Below are 23,642 nucleotides of genomic sequence, written 5' to 3'. Positions count from 1 at the left end.
AGAGTAATAAAAATTGCTTCTATTTTCTTTATTTTTTAAAACTATCCAATTTAGAATGTTTATTTTTGGCATGAGGCATTGAGGACTCTTTTACATTAAAAATTAAGGTAAGATCTTACTCCAATAAAGATCTATTAAAAAAAAAACCAAAACAAAAGAAAATGTCTCATAGTATCTTGTTCAAAGATCTTTGCTTACTATTTTTAAATGTTCTTAAGCCACACGTGCAATTGTTGTGAACAGCACACTAATTTTCTAGTACTTTTGGAACCATGAATTGAAAGGCAAGAAAATAGACACTAGGTAGTGGGCAAGACTCTATTGCTATTTATGCTATCTGAGAGGAAGAATTTGACAAATTTAAAAATGTGTCTTTTTCTTTTACCTAAGCACTTTGCTGCTCAAATATTACCAGCATTCCAAAGCACTGTCCACAGACTTGCAGGGCGTTTACACGCAGTCGCCTTTTGTTTTGAGAACATAGGGCAAAAGGAATGGAGAGGGCTTCCCTGGTGGCGCAGTGGTTCAGAATCCGCCTGCCAACTCGGGGTACATGGGTTCGAGCCCTGGCCCGGGAAGATCCCACATGCTGCGGAGCAACTAGCCCGTGCACCAGAACTACGTGAGCCCACGTGCTACAGCTACTGAAGCCCACATGCCACAACTACTGAAGCCCACACGCCTAGAGCCCGTGCTCCGCAACAAGAGAAGCCACTGCCATTAGAAGCCCGTGCACTGAAATGAGGAGTAGCCCCCGCTCGCCGCAACTAGAGAAAGCCCGTGTGCAGCAACAAACACCCAATGCAGCCAAAGATAAATTAAAATAAATAGATTTATTTTCTTAAAAAAAGGAACAGAGAAACATTTCTCTAGAGCCTGAACAGTGTTTAGTCCCAAGAGGGGATATTTAGGGAAACAGGTTATGCTGTCCCGGCGCTAAGCACTAGATCCTGAGTGACAGAGATGCCCAAATGTTCATCAGTAAGTACATGTGTTTGTTCTTTTCCTCCAGTTTTACTGAGATATAATTGACCGACAGCACTGTATAGTTTAAGTAGAGCATAAATGATTTGTCTTAGCATACATCATGAAATGATTATCACTAAGTTTACTGAAAATCCATCATCTCACATAGGTACAAAATTAAAGAAATAGAAAAATAATATTTTTTTCTGCGATGAGAACTCTTAGGATTTATTCTCTTAACCACTTTCATATATTACACACGGCAGTGTTCGTTATATTTATCATGTGGTACGTTATGTCCCTAGTACTTATTTATCTTATAACTGGAAGTTTGTACCTTCTGACCACCTTCATCCAACTTTGCCTTCCCCCACCCCCTGCCTCTGGTAACCACAAATCTGATCTCTTCTGTGAGTTTGTTTTATTTATTTGGTTGCGCTGGGTCTTAGTTGAGGCAGGCGGGCTCCTTAGTTGCGGCTCACTGGCTCCTTAGTTGTGGCATGTGAACTCTTAGTTGCAGCACGCATGTGGGATCTAGTTCCCTGACCAGGAACCGAACCTGGGCCCCCTGCATTGGGAGCACGGAGTCTTAACCACTGTGCCAACAAGGAAGTCCCTGTTTGTTTGTTTTTAACATCTTTATTAGAGTATAATTGCTTTACAATGGTGTGTTAGTTTCTGCTTTATAACAAAGTGAATCAGTTATACATATACATGTGTCCCCATATCTCTTCCCTCTTGCATCTCCCTCCCTCCCACCCTCCCTATCCCAGCCCTGTTTGTTTCTTGTGGATTTTTTTTTGCAGTACACGGGCCTCTCACTGTTGTGGCCTCTCCCGTTGCGGAGCACAGGCTCCGGACGTGCAGGCTCAGCGGCCATGGCTCACGGGCCCAGCCACTCTGCGGCATGCGGGATCTTCCCGGACCGGGGCACCAACCCACGTCCCTTGCATCGGCAGGCGGACTCTCAACCACTGCACCACCAGGGAAGCCCTGTTTGTTTGTTTTTGAAGTAAATACATGTGTCTGTGATATGCAGGGTTCTCTAAAGCACAGGATCCAGGTAGGGGCTCGTCTTGCCTGGGTCTAAGGACAGTACTGAATGGAGCGATCCAACATTGTCCCCCTATATAGCTATGGTGTTGTACATAAAATACATACTATTGAGCTAAATGATCATGCGTGCTAAAGTTATAAAAACTTTATAACTATGTTTATGACATACACAATGGAATGAGGTATGTACTTTATTCCTGTTTGGGAGAATAAACAATGATTGCCAGTCTGTATTTGTATCTGAGAAACGCTAAATTGAAGTTAAGCCAATTTCTTTACAGCAGGACTTCTCAGAACCTTGAATATACTAATGTGAATTGCGACTGTCCAAGAGGGAGACAAAGCATGCAGTATTTTTCAAAATTATTTGACCACCAAAACATTTTTCATGAAGTTTTATTAATATCTCACAGACACATTTTCAGAGATCCTGAACTACCCTTGGCCGTCTTCAGTAGGAAAGAGTAGAAACCAAAAGGCAGAGCCAGTGCAACACTGGGAGAATCTCCTGACTCCCAAGATAACCGAGAGAGCCTGCCTCATCATGACGGGTCCACTCTGCAGATGACATGGGTCTTGAGTGGTCAGCAACTGATCTCAAGGCCCTGGAATCTAGTGGCTTGGCCACTGCACTTAACACTGTTTATCATGGCACCTCAGCACAGGGTCCAAGTTCAATCCCAGGAATTATGGAATCTGTCTTTATGATAGGGAGTCTGATGCCAGGGAAACCTTTATTCCAGCAGTGAGCGGACTACCCCAGTGATCTCATCCCTCCAACTGCCTGCGTCCCATCCGTGTGCCGGACTCCAGGTGAGCTGACTCCCTCCTCGCCTGCCTGGTCCGCCTCTCATCATCTGATCCGATTCCACTAGTGGACTGAACTGAACCAGGCTTCCACCTTCTCCAGGCAAGGACCCTGGGTTATTCATATTATTTGAGTCCACAAGGTAGGACCAAAAAAATTTGTGGATGGCAATGATGCTGGAGATGATCTGTGATATAATTTCCAGCAAATAACCCTCAAGGACCCAGCAGCCATCTTTTTGACTGAGGATACCAACCCATCATATACTCTTTCGTGTGAGATGAAATGAGATAATGTGAGATACTATATGTACAAATGTTTCATAAACGGTAAGACATCATACAAACAATAATGAATAGTCTCCATTGCCCTGATCAGTGATTGGTCCATTTCTAATGATCCTCAGCTTTTGATTAATATTTCCAGTACCTGAGCCAGACCCATCTGCCCTGTCAGTCTTATCTAGAGTTCAAATTTTGATAGCCCATCCACCAGTTCCTCTGTTTTAGATACCTGCAACCGGTCAGCATAGCATTTTTCCAGTGCCCGGACAACCTTTACGTGGCACATTGGAGATGGTTCTTGAAGTAGTGGAGAGCCAACTTGAACTGGATCTGAGCTTTGGTGTTGGTCCGGTATACGTTGTAGCTCTTCTCCAGGGCTGCCAGCTCTGGGTCCGCCACTGGAGAACGGGGCTGGTGACCTACAATCACATTTGAGCAGGACCCCACAAGCAGGCTTCCGAGCCCATCAATAAAGAACTCTGCCAAGAGAGGGAAAGTGCGAGAAGGAAATGTGAGCTTCCGCCAGAGACCCAGGGCCATACTGCAGGTCTGGGAGGAGAGTCAGGGGGAGGGGACACAGTTTATACCCCTGGGGAGCTTCCGCCCCTGTGAAGTCACCTGCCCAGGCTACTGAGTTGGAAGGACAGACAATGATATGGGTAGAGAGACACAGATTGGCTTCCAACTGGACGGAACTGTGGACTCCAGGACTGAGAGGAATGAGAGGGGAAGGTCACCAGCTGCAGTTTCATAGGAGAGGATGTCTGGAAAAGAAGCAGCAGCAGCCAGGTGGGAAAAGAGGGAGGGACCAGAGCTGTAGGCAAAGGAAGGGGAAGGGCGTCTGGAGAAGCAGAACAGCCTGGGGGAGACAAGAAGGCAGAGAGGGTGGGGGGAGGCAAGAGAGACCACGAGGGACTTCCCTGGTGGTCCAGTGGCTAAGACTCTGAGTTCCCAATGCAGGGGGCCTGGGTTCGATCCCTGGCCAGGGACCTAGATCCCACATGCCGCAACTAAGAGTTCACGTGCCACAACTAAAGACCCTGCATGCTGCAACAAAGATCCTGCACATGGCAATGAAGATCCGGTGTGCCGCAACGAAGACCCAGTGCAGCCAAGTAAATAAATAAATATTCTAAAAAAAAAGAGAGACCACGAGCTCTCCATTTTAGGGAGAAAGGGTGAGCTCCCCATTTTGGGGAGAAAGGACAAGCTCCCCTGAGCAGTGGCACACGGCCCTCCCTCCTTGGGAAAAAACAGGCTTCTGAGATCTGTCCACAGCACAGCTCCCTTCCTCACTCTTCCAGCCTCCCCACCTGAATGAGCCACTCGCTGCAGGCGGGGGTCGAAGCCCACTCTTTGGAGCCGCTCTGTGTGGGCCAGGAAGAAGTTGACAACACCACTCGTCACCACGCAGCTGGGGAAGCCGTCCAGGGGCCGGAACGATCCTGACCGCCGGTGAAGACAGTCCCCATTCTCACTGTGCTCCAGGAATAGCTTAAACTGGAACACGTTTCCAAGCACACTGCCGCCTACCTAGCCGGTGGGCAGAGAAATCCACATTAGAGCATAGACTCAATATCCATGTAGCCGCTGTCAAGAAGCCTTCCTGGACTGAACCTCAGTTATGGCAAGAATCACACCCTTTATCTACCCTTCATACTACACTTACACCGAGTCCAAAGGGCAGACAACTCTGCTCCGTTTACCCTCCAGCAGGCTCACTCTTTCCAGAAGGTGACTCATTCCCTTCCAGTACAAGGAGTGCTGTTTAGGTGCAAGCAAGAGGCAGCCTGCTCGTGCAGGGGTCCCTGTGTGGACTTCCTGCAGCCAGTAGTTTGTCTCAAGCTGCCTTCGTTCCGTTCTCTGCTCCCGGCTCACCTCTCTGTGCTGCCCGTCCCTGCACTCGTGGGAGATGCATGCATCTAGCTGTTGGAGCCCGAGCAAAACAGGACAAGCAATTATATCTATTCCTGAACCATCATAATCACCCAGGGTGGCACAGAAGTCTGATTGTCTGCCATCACCTGTTCTTTCCCTCCCCCCTTAGTAAATGAACCCTCTTGAGTTTTAACTGGACTAAATTAAAGTCTAGCCAATTAACCCAATAAAGATGAAATTTTCCCACTTCCCTTGCAAGGTCTGACCATGTGTCTAAGTCCCGGCTGAAAGGATGTGATCCAGAACAGATGTCTGCAGCTTTTATAAAGATCTCAATCTTAAAAGAGGACTTCTTGTCCTTCACTTCCCCTCTCCCCATTTCTTCCGACCATGCAGCTGAGGACCACGAAGATGGACAAACAATGGGGAGGGAAGCTGGTCCAGGATGACCCTGGAAGAAGAGTCGAGTGCCAGCTTGCATTCTTACACGGGTGGGAACTGCACCTTCTATGTCATTTACGCTATTGTGATTGGGTCTCTAGAGACATCTTAGTCAAGTCAGATGTTTTGGGGACTGTCCACCTGGAGTATGAAGTAACTGTGGTCACTGTGCTACTTCTTATACATTTTCTTTCTTTTTAACAGCTTTATTGAGATATCTTTGACATATTAAAATTGTATATATTTAAGGTGTACAGCTTGATGTTTTGATATATGTATACGTTGTGAAAAGATCACCACTCAAGCTAATTAACAAATCCATCACCTCTACCTAGTAATCTCTGCAAATTTCAAGAATACAACGCAGCATTATTAATTATTGTCACCTTTTTCTTCTCTTTTCTATATGTGACTTGACTTTTGATGTTTTAGTTATTTTTTTAATGTCCTTAAGGCCACATAGTCTTTTATAGCCTTGTGCCATTTTCATTTTTGTAATGGTGTGTGACAGCACCAGAGCCCCGCTCACTTTCTCCGGCCACTCCAGGGAGGAGGAAGGTAGAAGTAATAAACACACCATTTTAAAAACAGAACAACGGTGAGTTTTAGGCGCGGGTGTTGGTGTAATTTGCTCAAAGAAAAGTAAGAACAGAGGCAGAAGCAGAACTCGTGGGTCTGATTCCCACGTGATGGTCTCAACCCCAGAGCTGTGTTGCATCACCTCCTGCACCGGGCCCTCCCCCGCCCCTTCCGCCCTCCCTTCTCTCTTTCCCTCCTCTTCTTTCGCATACTTTCCTCTCTTCCTTTCTCCTCCCCTTCCCCTCTCACTTGTCAGATTGCAATGGGGTAGAACCAGCAACTCTCCCTTACCACGTCCAGTTCCGTCTTCTCTAGGACATCCACCAGCACCTCAATCTTGGTCTTGTCGTTGAAGAGAAAGTCATCGTCCACCCAGAGAATGTATTTGGTGGTGACCTGAGATATGGCCAGGTTCCTACCAGCAAACCAACCCTGTGAGTAGAGTGAGGTTAGATGGTGGTTGCCTGCCCTGCTACATATCAGCGTCACCTGGGAGCTTTCTCAGCTCCCAACAAGCAGGCTGCACCACAAACACTGGCTGAGAACCTCTGGGTTGAAGGGAGTCCATGTCTCAGAGACACTGGGAGAGGGACAGGGGCTCTCTGGATCAAAGACTGAGACAAAGGCAGAAAGTTCTTCCTTGGCCCTGTGGCTAATATGGACCGATGGAAGTCCCCTTTCACCCGAGAGAGTCTCTGTGGCTCTCCCGCCCTTTCCCCTCATGCAGCCTGGAAGCTGTTGGAGGGGGGGACACTCTGGTACGTATAATATCCACTATCCACTTCCTCTTGTGTGTGCTTGAAAGATGGTGCATGGGGGAGAGAGACGCTCCAGCGAGGGGGGAATTATAGGGATGAGAGGTTTCTCTGCTGGTGGACCTGCATGTCAGGAAACCTTAGACTGTCAGACACCTCAAGCCACTTAGAAGGCTCTCAATCAATTTCCACACCAAGTGTGAGGAGAGGCAGATTAACTACCCTGTTAATGCAGAAAAGGGAGAGTGGCCTGATTTCTCTGTGAATTTGGAATCAGCAAGGGGACTCCCCTCCCATGCCAGGACCCTGCTGCCTTGGGAGGGCCACTGAAGCAGCCCCATTCAGGGCAGAACCTGACTGTGGGCCCTCTTGTCCCGGGATCCAGGTGTCTCCCCATCTGGGAGGGACATACCTTCCCATAAGGCATGGTGTAATACTCCACGTGGCTGTCATTAATTTTCAGGGGCTCCTTGCTGTCATCAGCCACGATCACGGTCAAATCTGGGTAATACACACGAATACTCTGGAGCATGGTCATGAGCTGTGGGGACGGAGGAAAGTTTTGGTGGCAATGGTCACCAGGTCTCTGAGCTTCCTCTCTGAGCAAGAAAGGGTAGATGTCAGAGCTCTGTCTTCAGGAAGCCTCACTGTCCTGACTTGCATCATTCTGGGGGCACGTGGGTCGTCTGGTGAGGTGGGGTCGGCTGAAGTTAACGCATGCTGAAAGCTACACCCTCACCTATTGTTTGTGGGTGAACGCAACAGAACCCAACTGCAGAGCCACTTTTCAGAATGACAGAAATCAGAAATCACTCTATAAACCCTTTTCACTACATGCGGCGGCATCACCCAGCTTCTCCTGGGTCTGTGGGAGTGAGTGGAAACGAGACAGGGAGACAAGAGTACAGCCATTTTGGAAAAAGACCAGTCTTGGGTAAACAAGCCTTGCAAACTAAAGAACAAAGGCGCTGGGGGCCCGAGTCCCAGAGGAAAAAAACCAGACTCACAGGAATAAAAGAGTAACTTTATCTCTGTGCCACTAAGAGTATACCTAGTTGCCACAAGACAAGAAGCTCAACTGCAAATTTTCACCTAATCTGCTCGTGGGCTTTGCTTACAGAACATTCTCGCGCCCTTCTTCCCCCTCACAGAAGGGCTCCCTACTCAGGACAGCCACCACGGAGCCACCTGCCGCTGACCAAAGAAGTTGGATGATTTCTGGAAATTATCCGTGCTCATGAGACAAACCTCCCTTTTGTTATAAAAGCAACTCTCCCCTTCTACTGGAGGAGTTGGCACTCTTTTCCCGCCTTCTCTCTCTCTCTCTTTTAAAAAATTTTTGAATTTTATTTTATTTTTTACACAGAAGGTTCTTATTAGTTATCCATTTTATACGTATTAGTGTATACACGTCAAACCCAATCTCCCCATTCATTCCACCACCACCACCACCCCGCCACTTGGTGTCCATACGTTCGTTCTCTACATCTGTGTCTCTATTTCTGCCCTGCAAACTGATTCATCTGTACCATTCTTCTAGGTTCCACATATATGCATTAATATACGATATCTGTTTTTCTCTTTCTGACTTACTTCACTCTGTATGACAGTCTCTAGATTCATCCACATCTCTACAAATGACCCAGTTTCGTTCCTTTTTATGACTGAGTAATATTCCATTGTGTATATGTACCACATCTTCTTTATCTATTCGTCTGTCGATGGACACTTAGGTTGCTTCCATGTCCTCGCTATTGTAAATAGAGCTGCAATGAACATTGTGGTACATGACTCTTTTTGAATTATGGTTTTCTCAGGGTATATGCCCAGTAGTGGGCTTGCTGGGTTGTATGGTAGTTCTATTTTTAGTTTTTTAAGGAACCTCCATACTGTTCTCCATAGTGGCTGTAGCAATTTACATTCCCACCAACAGTGCAAGAGGGTTCCCTTTTCTCCACGCCTTCTCCAGAATTCATTGTTTCTAGATTTTTTGATGATGGCCATTCTGACCGGTGTGAGATGATATCTCATTGTAGTTTTGATTTGCATTCCTCCAATAATTAGTGATGTTGAGCAGCTTTTCATGTGCCTCTTGGCCATCTGTATGTCTTCTTTGGAGAAATGTCTATTCAGGTCTTCTGCCCATTTTTGGATTGGGTTGTTTGTTTTTTTAATATTGAGCTGCATGAGCTATTTATATATTTTGGAGATTAATCCTTTGTCTGTTGATTCATTTTGCAAATATTTTCTCCCATTCTGAGGGTTGTCTTTTCCTCTTGTTTATGGTTTCCTTTGCTGTGCAAAAGCTTTTAAGTTTCATTAGGTCCCATTTGTTTATTTTTGTTTTTATTTCCATTACTCTCGGAGGTGAGTCAAAAAAGATCTTGCTGTGATTTATGTCAAAGAGTGTTCTTCCTATGTTTGCCTCTAAGAGTTTTATAGTGTCCAGTATTACATTTAGGTCTCTAATGTATTTTGAGTTTATTTCTGTGTATGGTGTTAGGGAGGGTTCTAATTTCATTCTTTTACATGTAGCTGTCCAGTTTTCCCAGCACCACTTATTGAAGAGACTGTCTTTTCCATTGTATATCCTTGCCTCCTTTGTCATAGATTAGTTGACCATAGGTGTGTGGGTTTGTCTCTGGGCTTTCTATCCTGTTCCATTGATCTATATTTCTGTTTTTGTGCCAGTACCATATTATCTTGATTACTGTAGCTTTGTAGTATAGTCTGAAGTCAGGGAGTCTGATTCCTCCAGCTCCATTTTTTTCCCTCAAGACCGCTTTGGCTATTCGGGGCCTTTTATGTCTCCATACAAATTTTAAGATTTTTTGTTCTAGTTCTGTAAAAAATGCCATTGGTAATTTGACAGGGATTGCATTGAATCTGTTGATTGCTTTGGGTAGTATAGTCATTTTCACAATACTGATTCTCCCAATCCAAGAACACGGTATATCTTTTCATCTGTTTGTATCACCTTTAATTTCTCTCATCAGTATCTTATAGTTTTCTGCATACAGGTCTTTTGTCTCCATAGGTAGGTTTATTCCTAGGTATTTTATTCTTTTTGTTGCAATGGTAAAAGGGAATGTTTCCTTAATTTCTCTTTCAGATTTTTCATCATTAGTGTATAGGAATGCAAGAGATTTCTGTGCATTAATTTTGTATCCTGCAACTTTACCAAATTCATTGATTAGCTCTAGTAGTTTTCTGGTGGCATCTTTAGGATTCTCTGTGTATAGTATCATGTCGTCTGTAAACAGTGACAGTTTTACTTCTTCTTTTCCACCTTGAATTCCTTTTATTTCTTTTTCTTCTCTGATTGCCATGGCTAGGACTTCAAAAATTATGTTGAATAATAGTGGTGAGAGTGGACATCCTTGTCTTGTTCCTGATCTTAGAGGAAATGCTTTCAGTTTTTCACCATTGAGAATGATGTTTGCTGTGGGTTTGTTGTATATGGCTTTTATTATGTAGAGGTAGGTTCCCTCTATGCCCACTTTCTGGAGAGTTTTTATCACAACTGGGTGTTGAATTTTGTCAAAAGCTTATTCTGCATCTATTGAGATGATCATATGGTTTTTCTTCTTCAATTTGTTAATATGGTGTATCACATTGATTGATTTGCATATATTGAAGAATCCTTGCATCCCTGGGATTAATCCCACTTGATCATGGTGTACGATCCTTTTAATGTGTTGTTGGATTCTGTTTGCTAGTATTTTGTTGAGGACTTTTGCATCTATATTCATCAGTGATATTGGTCTGTAATTTTCTTTTTTTGTAGTATCTTTGGTTTTGGTATCAGGGTGATGGTGGCCTCATAGAATGAGTTTGGGAGTGTTCCTTCCTCTGCAATTTTTTGGAAGAGCTTGAGAAGGATGGGTATTAGCTCTTCTCTAAATGTTTGATAGAATTCACCTGTGAAGCCATCTGGTCCTGGTCTTTTGTTTGTTGGAAGATTTTTAATCACAGTTTCAATTTCATTACTTGTGATTGGTCTATTCATATTTTCCATTTCTTCCTGGTTCGGTCTTGGAAGGTTATACCTTTCTAAGAATTTGTCCATTTCTTCCAGGTTGTCCATTTTATTGGCATACAGTTGGTTGTTGTAGTCTCTGAGGATGCTTTGTATTTCTGCGGTGTCTGTTGTAACTTCTCCTTTTTCATTTTTAATTTTATTGATTTGAGTCCTCTCCCTCTTTTTCTTGATGAGTCTGGCTAATGGTTTACCAATTTGGTTTATCTTCTCAAAGAACCACCTTTTAGTTTTATTGACCTTTGCTATTGTCTTCTTTGTTTGTATTTCATTTATTTCTGCTCTGATCTTTATGATTTCTTTCCTTCTACTAACTTGCATTTTGTTTGTTCTTCTTTCTCTAGTTGCTTTAAGTGTAAGGTTAGATTGTTTATTTGAGATTTTTCTTGTTTCCTGAGGTAGGCTTGTATTGCTATAAACTTCCCTCTTAGAACTGCTTTTGCTTCATCCCATAGGTTTTGGATCGTCATGTTTTTGTTGTCATTTGTCTGTAGGTATTTTTTGATCTCCTCTTTGATTTCTTCAGTGATCTCTTGGTTATTTAGTAACATATTGTTTAGCCTCCATGTGTGTGTGTGTTTTTTTTTTTATGTTTTTTCCCTGTAATTGATTTCTAATCTCATAGCGTTGTGGTCAGAAAAGATGCTTGATATGATTTCAGTTTTCTTAAATTTACTGAGGCTTGATTTGTGACCCAAGATGTGATCTATCCTGGAGAATGTTCCGTGTGCACTTGAGAAGAAAGTGTAATCTGCTGTTTTTGGATGGAATGTCTTATAAATATCAATTAAATATATCTGGTCTGTTATGTCATTTAAAACTTGTGTTTCCTTATTAATTTTCTGTCTGGATGATCTGTCTGTTGGTGTAAGTGAGGTGTTAAAGTTCCCCACTATTATTGTGTAACTGTCGATTTCCTCTTTTATAGCTGTTAGCAGTTGCCTTATGTATTGAGGTGAGCCTATGTTGGGTGCATATATATTTATAATTGTTACATCATCTTCTTGGATCGATCCCTTGACCATTATGTAGTGTCCTTCCTTGTCTCTTGTAACATTCTTTATTTTAAAGTCTATTTTATCTGATAGGAGTATTGCTACTCCAGCTTTCTTTTGATTTCCATTTGCATGGAATATCTTTTTCCATCCCCTCACTTTCAGTCTGCATGTGTCCCTAGGTCTGAGGTGGGTCTCTTGTAGACAGCATATATATGGGTCTTGTGTTTGTATCCATTCAGTGAGCCTGTGTCTTTTGCTTGGAGCATTTAAGCCATTCATATTTAAGGTAATTATCGATATGTATGTTCCTATGACCATTTTCTTAACTGTTATGGGCTTGTTTTTGTAGGTCCTTTTCTTCTCTTGTGTTTCCCACTTAGAGAAGTTCCTTTAGCATTTGTTGTAGAGCTGGTTTGGTGGTGCTGAATTCTCTTAGCTTTTGCATGTCTGTAAAGCTTTTGATTTCTCTGTCGAATCTGAATGAGATCCTTGCTGGGTAGAGTAATCTTGGTTGTAGGTTCTTCCCTTTCATCACTTTAAATGTATCATGCCACTCCCTTCTGGCTTATAGAGTTTCTGCTGAGAATCAGATGTTAACCTTATGGGAGTTCCCTTATATGTTATTTGTCATTTTTCCCTTACTGCTTTCAATAATTTTTCTTTGTCTTTAATTTTTGTCAATTTGATTACTATGTGTCTCAGCATGTTTCTCCTTGGGTTTATCCTGTATGGGACTCTCTGCACTTCCTGGACTTGGGTGGCTATTTCCTTTTCCATGTTAGGGAAGTTTTCGACTATAATCTCTTCAAATATTTTCTCGGGTCCTTTCTCTCTCTCTTCTCCTTCTGAGTCCCCTATAATGAGAATGTTGTTGCATTTAATGTTGTCCCAGAGGTCTCTTAGGCTGTCTTCATTTCTTTTCATTCTTTTTTCTTTATTCTGTTCTGCAGCAGTGAATTCCACCATTCTGTCTTCCAGGTCATGTGTCCGTTCTTCTGCCTCTGTTATCCTGCTATTGACTCCTTCTAGTGTATTTTTCATTTCAGTTATTGTACTGTTCATCTCTGTTTGTTTGCTGTTTAATTCTTCTAGGTGCTTGTTAAACATTTCTTGCATCTTCTCAATCTTTGCCACCATTCTTTTTCCAAGGCCCTGGATCATCTTCACTATCATTATTCTGAATTCTTTTTCTGGAAGGTTGCCTATCTCCACTTCATTTAGTTGTTTTTCTGGTGTTTTATCTTGTTCCTTCATCTGGTACTTAGTCCTCTGCCTTTTCATTTTGTCTATCTTTCTGTGAATGTGGTTTTCATTCCACAGGCTACAGGATTGTAGTTCTTCTTGCTTCTGCTGTCTGCCCTCTGGTGGATGAGGCTGTCCGAGAGGCTTGTCTCCTGCCTTCTCTCTTGTGCACAAACTATCTCTTTTAATAAAAAGCTCTGTGTGCCTAAGAGTCTTGCAGAAGCGATATTCATTTCTATGGTATTGCTGCTGCCCAAGAATCTGGAAAGGGCTCAGTAACAGAAAGCGTCAAGTAAATCATGTTCAAGAGCATGGCAAATGAATCCTCACCTACGTCTTCTCTTCTCAGGCCACATGATAAGTTTGGTTCTTTTGTTATAGTAAAGAGAGAATCAGAGGCCTGAATTACCATAGGAGGTGGTCAACGTAGGGGACTCCCAGCCAAGTTGGTGGTATAGAATTTTGCTTTGAAATTCCATATTGTTCCAAACACATAGCAATGATAAAGGAAAATGCAGACATAGCTGTGCTCAAAAATAGACAACATTTCTTCCAAGAACAGATATCAACAGCTGTGAGCAGAGCTGGAGCTGGGCTTGCAGCAATCTGAGGTCAGAACAGCAGAGGAGGCTGGGAGGCCGAGTCTGAGTGTTTTAATGGAATAAAAGTGTCTCATAAGGTATGTGGGTCCATAGCCAGGCTTTTTGCTAGAAGCCATGGACTTAAGCCAGGCTGCACTCCCTCCATCTCTCACCACATACTACCTGCTGGGCAAGGAACCCCAAACATCCATCATCCCTGTACACAACTCTGGGTGCAGAGATGACACCACATCACAGCCAAGCCCTGTGCCAAGCCACCCTCAGGCCCAGCAACTGGCACTTCAGTGACACCAATATCACTAGGGGACAAGGACCCCAACACTCCAGTATGAAATGATGGACTAGGAATCTTGGGCTACTGGGAATAGAAGCAATTGTAAAGCTGTGAGATGGGAACAAATCAGGAGAGAGAGAGAGAGAGAAAAGAGGGAGAAAGAAGGAGAGAGGAGAAAACGAAACAACAAGCAAAAGCCTCCTACTCAAGATGAGCCACCAGCAAAAATTCCAAGACACTCAAAGAAAACTACAGCCAGCAAATCTACCCTGCACAGTGTGTATCTACCACTCTAGATAGACACAATAATAGAGGAAGCTGAAAAGGATTTAAAATGAGAATGTTTAAAATCTTTAAAGTGACAAATCACAGAATCACCTATATGAAAAAGAAAATATGGAACAAAAACAGGCATAAATGAAACGAGAATATTTAGATATGAAACCAACTTAAAATTACTGAAGATAAATGTAAAGAACCAAAAGGGAGACCTGACTTCAGATATTTAAAAATTTTTAACAAACATAAGAGAATGCTATGAACAGCTCTATGACAAAAAAAATAGGCAATTTACATCAAATTTAAGACAACTTTACAGAAACATTTAAAAAATTTACTCAATGTACATACAGATCAACAACCATTAAAGAAACAGAACTGATAGTTTTAAATTTCTTCCCTTTCTTTCACTCCTTCCCATCCACATTCCCATCCTTAACCACCTTCCCCAAAACTTGGACCAAAAAAAAAGACATAAGGATCAGATAAGTTGTAATAAAACTCCAAGAGGTGTATTATTCCTATTTTATTACAATTCACTTCAGCAAACTGAAAAAAGGAAAGCTATCCAACTTGTCTTACGAAACTTGTATAATATTGATAACAAAACTGGGCAAGGACATTACAGGAAAAACTAGTCTCAGTTTTGAATACAGGTGCAAAAATCCTATATAAAATTGCATCAAATTTAATTCAGCATTTAATCAACTAATACATTGCAATCAAGATGGGTTTATTCCAGAAATACAGGAACAATTTCAACAGCAGAAAATCAATAATGCAGAAAATCAATAATGTAAGTCACTACATAAACCCAATTAAAGGAGAAAAATTATTTCAGTGGGTACAGACAATTTATCTGATAAAATTCAACACTCATTCATATAAAAACTCTCTGCAAGGAAATAGAAAGTAGAAATAGAAAAATTCTTAGCAGCAGTAATAGAAGGAAAGGAACTTCCCTGGTGGTCCAGAGGTTAAGACTTCGCCTTCCAATGCAAGGGGTGCAGGTTCAATCCCTAGTCGAGGAGCTAAGACCCCACATGCCTCGCAGTCAAAAAAACAAAACATAAAACAGAAGCAATATTGTAACAAATTCAATAAAGACTTTAAAAAAATGGTCCACATCAGAAATAGAAGGAAAGAAGGAAACTTTCTTACCCTGACACATCTACCACACTCCTACCCGGCAAACATGAACGGTAGAGCATTCGAATGTTCTTAAACTCAGGAACAAGCAAAAGTGCCTGCTACCACTGCTATCATTCAACACTGTACCGGAGATTTTAGCAAAATGCAGTAAGACAAGAAAACTAAACAAATGATAAGAACTGGAAAAGAAGAGACAAAAATTATTATTTGTTCAAGAGACTCCATGTTAAAAACAATCACTAATATGAGTGCAAGAACGATGCTGCTTGTGTAAGTTCAACATTCAAAAATCACTAATGTCCTATATACCAACGGCAACCAATTAAAATGTAGAATAAAAAGATCCAATTTATAAAAGCAATAAGAAATATAAAGTACCTAAGACTAAATCCAATGAAGTGTGCCATTCCTCTACAAATAAAACTAGAAAATAAATTATTGAAGAACCTATGAAGAGACTATGACATGGAGATTATAACGTGGAGAGGTATACCAGATTCATGGTTGGGAATATTCAACTTCATAAAACTGTCAATTCATCTCTAATTAAGCTACAAATTCTATGAAATTCTCATCAAAATCTCAAGGGATTTTGGAGGATCTTGATGAGCTGATGCCAAAACGCTAATGAAAAAGTAAAAGACCAAGAAGGGCTGAGAAAATTTTGCTAAATGAAATACAGTCATCCTGAAGTACAGAATTTATCCCCACTAGATACAAAACCTGTTATAAAGTGTATGGAAACGTTGTGGAATGAGAGCCCAAGGATAAATAGATCGATGTGACCTAAAAAAGGTTCAGACCCCTGCATGCATGAAAGCGGGTATGTGAGGGGCCGGCTGTACGAGCAGTAGGTAGCTGCACCACTAGGTCTGTGGTGGTGGGACAACAGGCTCTCCATACACAAAAAATTAGGTCCTCTTCACATGCCACACGTAAGTATCTAAATGTAAGAACCAAACATGTGCAACTTTTGAAAAAAATAGAGTATCTTTATGGCTCCAATGTAGGGAAGAATTTCTTGAATAAGGCACAAAAAGCAAAAGGTAGAAAACAACGAATCAATTTTATTAAAGGATAAAGCTTTTAATAACAAAAGACCCTGAAGCAAAATCAAAAGACAAGCCATGGACTGACAAAAGGTCAGAAACTAGAACTTCATGCCATACAATGTAACTTTTATGAGAAGTTCAAAAATGCATTGTACCACACTGTATATGCTGTGTGTGTGTGTGTGTGTGTGTGTGTGTGTACACATGTGTAAGAATAGAAATCTACATATTAAAATGTACAAAAACAGGGGGCTTCCCTGGTGGCGCAGTGGTTGAGAGTCCGCCTGCCGATGCAGGGGACACGGGTTCGTGCCCCGGTCCGGGAAGATCCCACATGCCGCGGAGCGGCTGGGCCCGTGAGCCATGGCCGTTGAGCCTGCGCGTCCGGAGCCTGTGCTCCGCAACGGGAGAGGCCAAAACAGTGAGAGGCCCACATACCGGAAAAAAAAAAAAAATGTACAAAAACAGGGAAAAGAAAGATCATGACTGCTGGAAGAAGGGAGGGGAAGAAGATTGTGGTGATTTCCATTTTATTGGTAACACTTTATCTTTAAAACAAATCTGAAGCCAGAAAGGGTTTTTTGTGAACTCCTTGTACTTATTTCTTTTATTTTTGAGATAGTTATGATGTTAAGCCCATACTTTAAATCCCTCTCCACAGATATTTAATACTATTACTTTAAAATAACAATTTATATTTTGAAAAGAATCTATTTGAATAGATTACATTTTGAATATATAGGTAATACAGTTTAAAAAAATGTCAACTGTTCAAAATTCTAAATGTATTGAAAGTTATACCATGAAAATACTTCTTCCCATCCCTGTTCCCAACTACTTGGTTTCTTCCCAGGAGTTTACCAGTATTACTAATTTCTTGTTTATTTTTCTGTAATCAAGCAGTTATGTCTTCTTTCCCCCTTTCTTTTTACAGAAAAGGTAGCTTACTCTTTACTCTTTTCTGTACATCTTGGAAAGCATTTTGTATCAGAATAAAAACCTCCCTGCTCCTGTTTTCCTCCTCCGTCCTTCTGAATGGCACTGCGTGGCATTTCATTATACCAATGGACCACACTTGATTTAACCAGTGCCTCCCACTTTTAAGGTTTTTGGCATTGCAAACAATGCTGCAATAAATACCTTCAAACAAATGTCATTTCACACAGATGTAAGCATCTTAGGATAATTTCTAGAAGCCACACGATAAGCGGCTGGACCAAAGCACACATACGTTTAAAATGCTGACAGGACTTCCCTGGCGGTGCAGTGGTTAAGAATCTGCACTTCCACTGCAGGGGGCGCGGGTTCCATCCCTGGTCAGGGAACTAAGATACCGCTCACAGTTTATGTTTCCCTACTCTTCCAACACAATATGAATGTAGTTTTCATTTGCACTTTTCTTAGCATGAAATTGAGCATGTATTTTAATGGCTAAAAGTATTCTTGAATTTAACTTTTTGTGAATTGGCTTATTCTTTTCTTGTTCTTTTCTTATTCATGTTCTTTTCTTATTGATTCACAAGTGCTCTTAAGTAAAATTAGACCTTTGACTTCAATGTGTGTTGAAGATACTTTTTCCCAATTCGTCCTTTGTCATTTGACTTTGCATATGGTAAGTTTCTGTCATAAAAATATTAAAAATTGTTATGTATTTTATGTTTTTAGTCTTTTCCTTATGGCCTGTGGGGTTTGTGTCATATTTAGAAAAGCCTTATACGCCAAAGTTTTATTTCTTTCTTTATTTATTTATTTGGCTGTGCCACACGGCATGCGGGATCTTAGTTTCCGGACCAGGGATTGAACTCATGCTCCCTGCAGTGGAAACACGGAGTCCTAACCACTGGACTGCCAGGGAAGTCCCTCCAAAGTTATTTTTAAACTCCATGTTTTTTTCTAGTACTTCCAAAAAAATAGATATTTGCCTATTTGGAATTTATCTTGGTATGAGCTGTGAGATAGATTCAACTTGTTCTTTTCCACATAGTTACACAGTTATCCTGCATGTTTTCTTGAATAATCCATCTTTTCTCCCTTTAATTTGAAAAGCTATCTTTATCACATGGTAAACTATCAACATGTCTATTTCTAGATTTCTAATTTGATTCCATTGATGTACATATTCCTGCTCTAGAACCACTCTATCTTTATAATTATTCTTCTCCTCCATCTCAGATGGGATCCCTTCTGAATCTCACCAATATTCTATAGGACCCACCATGAAGCCCCAGAGACAAGGGCCTTACCTGGTCCAGGATCATATAACTTGGGCATAACAGGAAGGCGGATGGCCACTGGAAACTTGGCCACTGAGGACTTGGACTCCAGACTCACTGGAGAGAGAAATAAGGTCAGGTTGGGTGCACTGTGTCTGGGTCACTCCCCCCGCTGCCCGGGAAGCCGACGGGATGCGGGAGTGCACTGGTGGAATGAGACTGAGGACCGCATAGTCTATGGCAGCGTGGCTCATGACCTGCTGCGCATCCCTGGGGCAACCTGTTGATCACCTCCAAAACTCACATTTCCTCCCGGTAAGAATCTGTTGGGTAAAGTGGGATTGGAATCAGAGGGATGGATTAAATTTGACTTTGCCTTGTTATCTGAAATTCCTTGGGTAAATCACTTCACCTCCTTCTCCATCTACAAAACCAAGATAATACTACCTGCCCCATTTTATACCTCACAGGGTCATTTTGTGATAAAAAAATGTTTGAAAATCTGAAGTGAAGAGAACTTTGCCTCTAGTTTGTGCTCGTGGGAAATCTGTCCCACACTTCATTTTTTCTGTTGGTGTCCTGGGAATGCATCCTGTGTAGCTGCTCAAAATGGGAACGGGTGCCTTGAATTCAACCAGAAAGAAACTGGGGCTGCCCTGCCGGTGGCAGGAGTTGTTCTCCCAGGAATTCTGGGGATGGGAACGGGGACTGGGATGGGAGGAGGAAGACAAAGCCACTGACCTGGGGGCTTCTAGTTCCCCACATCCCTCTTTCCTGTTAGTGCCCAGGACAAGATACTGATGCATAGACTGCCCCCCATCTACTGCAGCCAACATCTTCAGGTTTGCTTGCTACTGAGAATGAGAAACAGAACTGGATGGTTTCTAGGGACACAGCATGAATGATCTGTCTTCGTGGAGAGTCGGGCAGGCATTTTGCCTGTCCTTTCCTTCGAGTCACTCTATGTGGTCAATGGCAACGTGGGGGATAGCACTGGGTACAGTAATTGGGAAATTAGGTGTTTAGAGTTAGAAACAGGAGCTAGAGAGGCAGGCTTCCTGGAGGAGGAAGACTTTGAGGGCCTGATGGTGTTTTTCTGGGTCCCTAAGCATTTTGGACAGGTCCCTAAGCATCCAAGGACAGCCTCTCACCTACATCCACCCTGCAGCGCTGATACTCTGTGCTTGTGTATGTCACGTGCTGGAGTATGAAATTCAAAAGCTTCCGGTTACTGGTCGAAATGTTCAGCTGCTTCTGGCCTCTGCCCTGTACCACACTGTCTGGGATGTCAGCGAGGGTGTTCAGTGTCCCCAGAGAAGCTGTCAGGGTGACCTAGGGTAGATGAGATAGAAAGACGAGATGCAAAGAACAGCATATACCCAGAATGGCCAGCAGGGAGCAGAGTGCATAAACACGAGAGAAGAATGATCACGGGTGCCCCTGAAACCTAGGGTCTGGCTCTGCGGTTGCTGCCCCAGCCCCAGTAAAGAAGAATCAAGTCCTAGGACCTGGTGTGTTCAAGGGCCATTTCTGAAGCATTCTTAACTCTTGCCTTGCAGGATACCATTCTTAAAGATTTCTTCCTACCCTTTCCTACCCCGGCTGCTCATCTATCTATCTATCTATCTCTCCCTCTCTCTCTCTCCCTCTCTCTCTCTCTCTCTCTCTCTCATTTATTTTTTTATTAAAATTTATTTATTTATGGCTGCGTTGGGTCTTCGTTGCTGCGCACGGGCTTTCTCTAGTTGTGGCAAGGGGGAGCTACTCTTCATTGCAGCGCGCAGGCTTCTCATTTCTCATTTCAGTGGCTTCTTTTGTTGCTGAGCATGGGCTCTAGGCATGCAGGCTTCAGTAGTTGCGGCACATGGGCTCAGTAGTTGTGCCGCACGGGCTTAGTTGCTCCACGGCATATGGGATCTTCCCAGACCAGGGATTGAACCTGTGCCCCCTGCATTGGCAGGCAGATTCTTAACCACTGCGCCACCAGGGAAGCCCCATGGCTGCTCCTTTTGAATTCCGTTTGCCGACTCCTTGTCTATCTGACCTCCAAAGAGAGTTTTTCAGGGCTTGGTTCTGCATCCTCTTCCCTTCTTAATCTACCGCTTCTCACTAGAGGAGGCAGCAGCTTTAAATACTATTCATATGCTGATGGTTTAAAAATGTACATCTTCAGGGACTTCCCTGCTGGTGCAGTGGTTAAGAATACGCCTGCCCGCAGTGGTTGAGAGTCCGCCTGCCGATGCAGGGGACACAGGTTCGTGCCCAGGTCTGGGAAGATCCCACATGCCTCGGAGTGGCTAGGCCAGTGAGCCATGGCCTTTGAGCCTGTGCGTCCGGAGCCTCTGCTCTGCAACAGGAGAAGCCACAACAGTGAGAGGCCCATGTACCACAAAAAAAAAAAAAAAAAAAAAGAATACGCCTGCCAATTCAGGGGACAAGGATTCGATCCCTGGTCTGGAAGATCCCACATGCTGTGGAGCAACTAAGCCCATGCGCCGCAACTACTGAGCCTGTGCTCTAGAGCCTGTGAGCCACAACTACTGAGCCCACGCGCCATAACTACTGAAGCCCGCGCACCTAGAGCCTGTGCTCTGCAACAAGGGAAGCCACCACAATGAGATGCCTGCGCACCGCAATGAAGAGTAGCCCCCGCTCGCCGCAACTAGAGAAAGCCTGCATGCAGCAATGAAGACCCAATGCAGCCAAAAATAAATAAATAAAGTAAATAAATAATTTTTTTTTAAGTACATCTTCAGCTCCTATCTTTCTGAAATCCAGCTGCTTCGATGGTTGCTCTGCTAGGAAGTTTCACAAGCAGCTCAAACTGATATCTTCAAAACTGAACTATGTTTTTTTCTCGATAAACCTGTTTTCCACCCCGTCCCTGGCTCTCCTTGCCTTGTGAATGGCACCTCCACCCACTCAGCTGTTCCAGTCCCCAAATGAAGTCATTCTTGTCCTGCTCTTTCCCCAACGCCTACAGCCGATCCATGAGTGAGTCCTGCCCGGTCCACCTTCAACATGTAGCTAGAAGCCATCTGCTTCTCTCCATCCCCACTGCTACTCTTTCCCTTGCCTTCTTGTCTTTTGCGACAGCCAGTTATCTTTAGGAAAAGTAACCTAGATTATGTCATTCCTGCTGAAAACACTTTAGTCATTCGAGAGATACTTTCTGAGATCCAAACTACAGGCACTGGGAAAAGAGCAGTGAATAAGACAGACTCCCTGCCTTCAAGAAGCTTATAGTCTAGTGAGGAAGAGTGGCAATAAGCATATCATGACACATATAAAGTAATTCAGGTATGATAAGTGCCATGAAGAAGGTAACACAGAGTAGAGACAAAGCGACAAAGGTGTAGGGGGCAGCAGCGGTGAGGGGAGTTGCAGGGAAGGTGTCCAGAGGCGCCCTCTGGAGGACAGAGCAGCTTTGCTCAATCACCACCTATTACAGCCTCGTGTGGCATGCAGAAGGAGGAAAACTAAAACTATATTTCCCAGACTCCTTTTCAGTTAGGGTCTGGATGTGATTTACATCCCACCCCTTAGACATACTTGCATAGACCTTGATTTGGAGCTATCTTAAATGGGAAAGAAGGGCAGGCCACAGAGCATCCACCTTGCTGGCGCTGACCCGAACAGGGGCAACACAGCCCGGCTGTGGCGGCAGCTTCCTTTGTAGCTGAAGGCAGCAGGACCCTTGGTGGCCCAGTCCTCTGGAAGTCCTCCCTGGAACTCCAGCTACCCCACGGCTGGAAAATTCATGACTTCTATAGGCACCCTTCCCCCTCTCCCCACCATGGACTCACGTCTAATATTTAATCAGGATAGAGACTCTGTCAAAATCTGAAACCGGCTACCATGGGGGGAAGAGGGCACAGGCAGTGAGCAAAGGACAGGATGCCAAGTGCAAAAGGGAGCTGGGAAGGCGACCCTTGCCTCATAGATGGGAGCATCTGGTCCTTCAAACTGGAGACCTGGAGAACACAGGAAAAAGGACAAAAAACAACATTTGAGAGGATGCCAAGGACTCCCTGATGCTCTCACCTTCCCGGTCCACTCCTACACATCCCTCCAGAGTCCCTTTAAGTGTCACCTATCCAGGGAGCTTGCTGACCACTCCCCTCTCCCCAGGGCTTTATTAGATGGTGTCCCATGGTCCTTCTCAAATTCCAGCAGTTCTAAAGCCTCCAATGCCCACCCTCAGTTTTGGATGGGCGCTGTGAATTAATCCAGTCCCTTCCAGGTATCTCTGTTACTGAAGGGAAGGAAGCAATAGATAAATAATGAATCATCCTTATATGAGTTTCCTGGAATGGTCAAATTCATAGAGACAGAAAATAGAATGGTGGTTGCCAGGGACTGGGGGGAAGAGGAAGTTACTGTTAAATGGGTGCAGAGTTTCAGTTGGAAAGATGAAAAAGTTCTAGAGGTGGTTGCTGGTGATGGTTGCAAAACAATGTGAATGTACTTAATGCCACAGAATTAGACACTTAAAAATGGTTAAAATGGTAAATTTTATGTTATGTATGTTTTACCACAATAAAAAAAGAACTATCCAAAGTGGCAAATCATTTTTTAAATGACTTTTCAAAAACACTAGCAATTCATCCCAAATGATTTTATTTTAGAATCTATCTCTGTTCTTATAATATGATCAATTCAAGCTCTAATTCAGACAGATTCTTCTTATGTTGCCTTAGGTAACTCTGTGAAGTTGGCAAAATAATATTTACCTCACAGGGATGTGATGCTGGAGTAAAATTCCCTCGTAGAGGGGAGTTTTAACTGGCATAAATATTCTTTGCCATATGCGCTCCCTGGAGATGGGCTCATGCTTTGCCTGCTCCCGTGATGCTGGAGGCCACCAAAAAGCCAATTATGTCCCAAGATTCCTCGATGCACATAGATTTCTGTCCTCTTCTATGTTATCTCGGATACCCAGGGAGGTCACAGCTACTAAGGGCGGTTCCCAGTGGTGGAAAGAGTGAGGCTAATGAAATGGTTTCATTTCATTAAATGAAACC

General features: G+C 43.2%; 1 protein-coding gene across 1 annotated transcript in view; it reads right to left on the bottom strand.

The window, feature by feature from the left end:
- Positions 1–3,387: 3,387 nt before the first annotated feature.
- Positions 3,388–23,642, bottom strand: part of B4GALNT2 (beta-1,4-N-acetyl-galactosaminyltransferase 2 (SID blood group)) — a 53,138-nt gene continuing 32,883 nt past the window's right edge. Inside the window, 8 exon segments of the mRNA XM_065897987.1 lie at positions 3,388–3,593; positions 4,428–4,647; positions 6,304–6,444; positions 7,180–7,310; positions 7,313–7,366; positions 18,649–18,735; positions 19,770–19,950; positions 22,555–22,592. Coding sequence (XP_065754059.1) covers positions 3,388–3,593; positions 4,428–4,647; positions 6,304–6,444; positions 7,180–7,310; positions 7,313–7,366; positions 18,649–18,735; positions 19,770–19,950; positions 22,555–22,592 — 1,058 coding nt within the window.

This window comes from Phocoena phocoena, chromosome 19 (genome assembly GCF_963924675.1).
Source record: "Phocoena phocoena chromosome 19, mPhoPho1.1, whole genome shotgun sequence".
NCBI classification, from domain to species: domain Eukaryota; kingdom Metazoa; phylum Chordata; class Mammalia; order Artiodactyla; family Phocoenidae; genus Phocoena; species Phocoena phocoena.
Note: the sequence above shows the minus strand (reverse complement) of the source record. Positions and strands in the feature narration are given on the sequence as shown.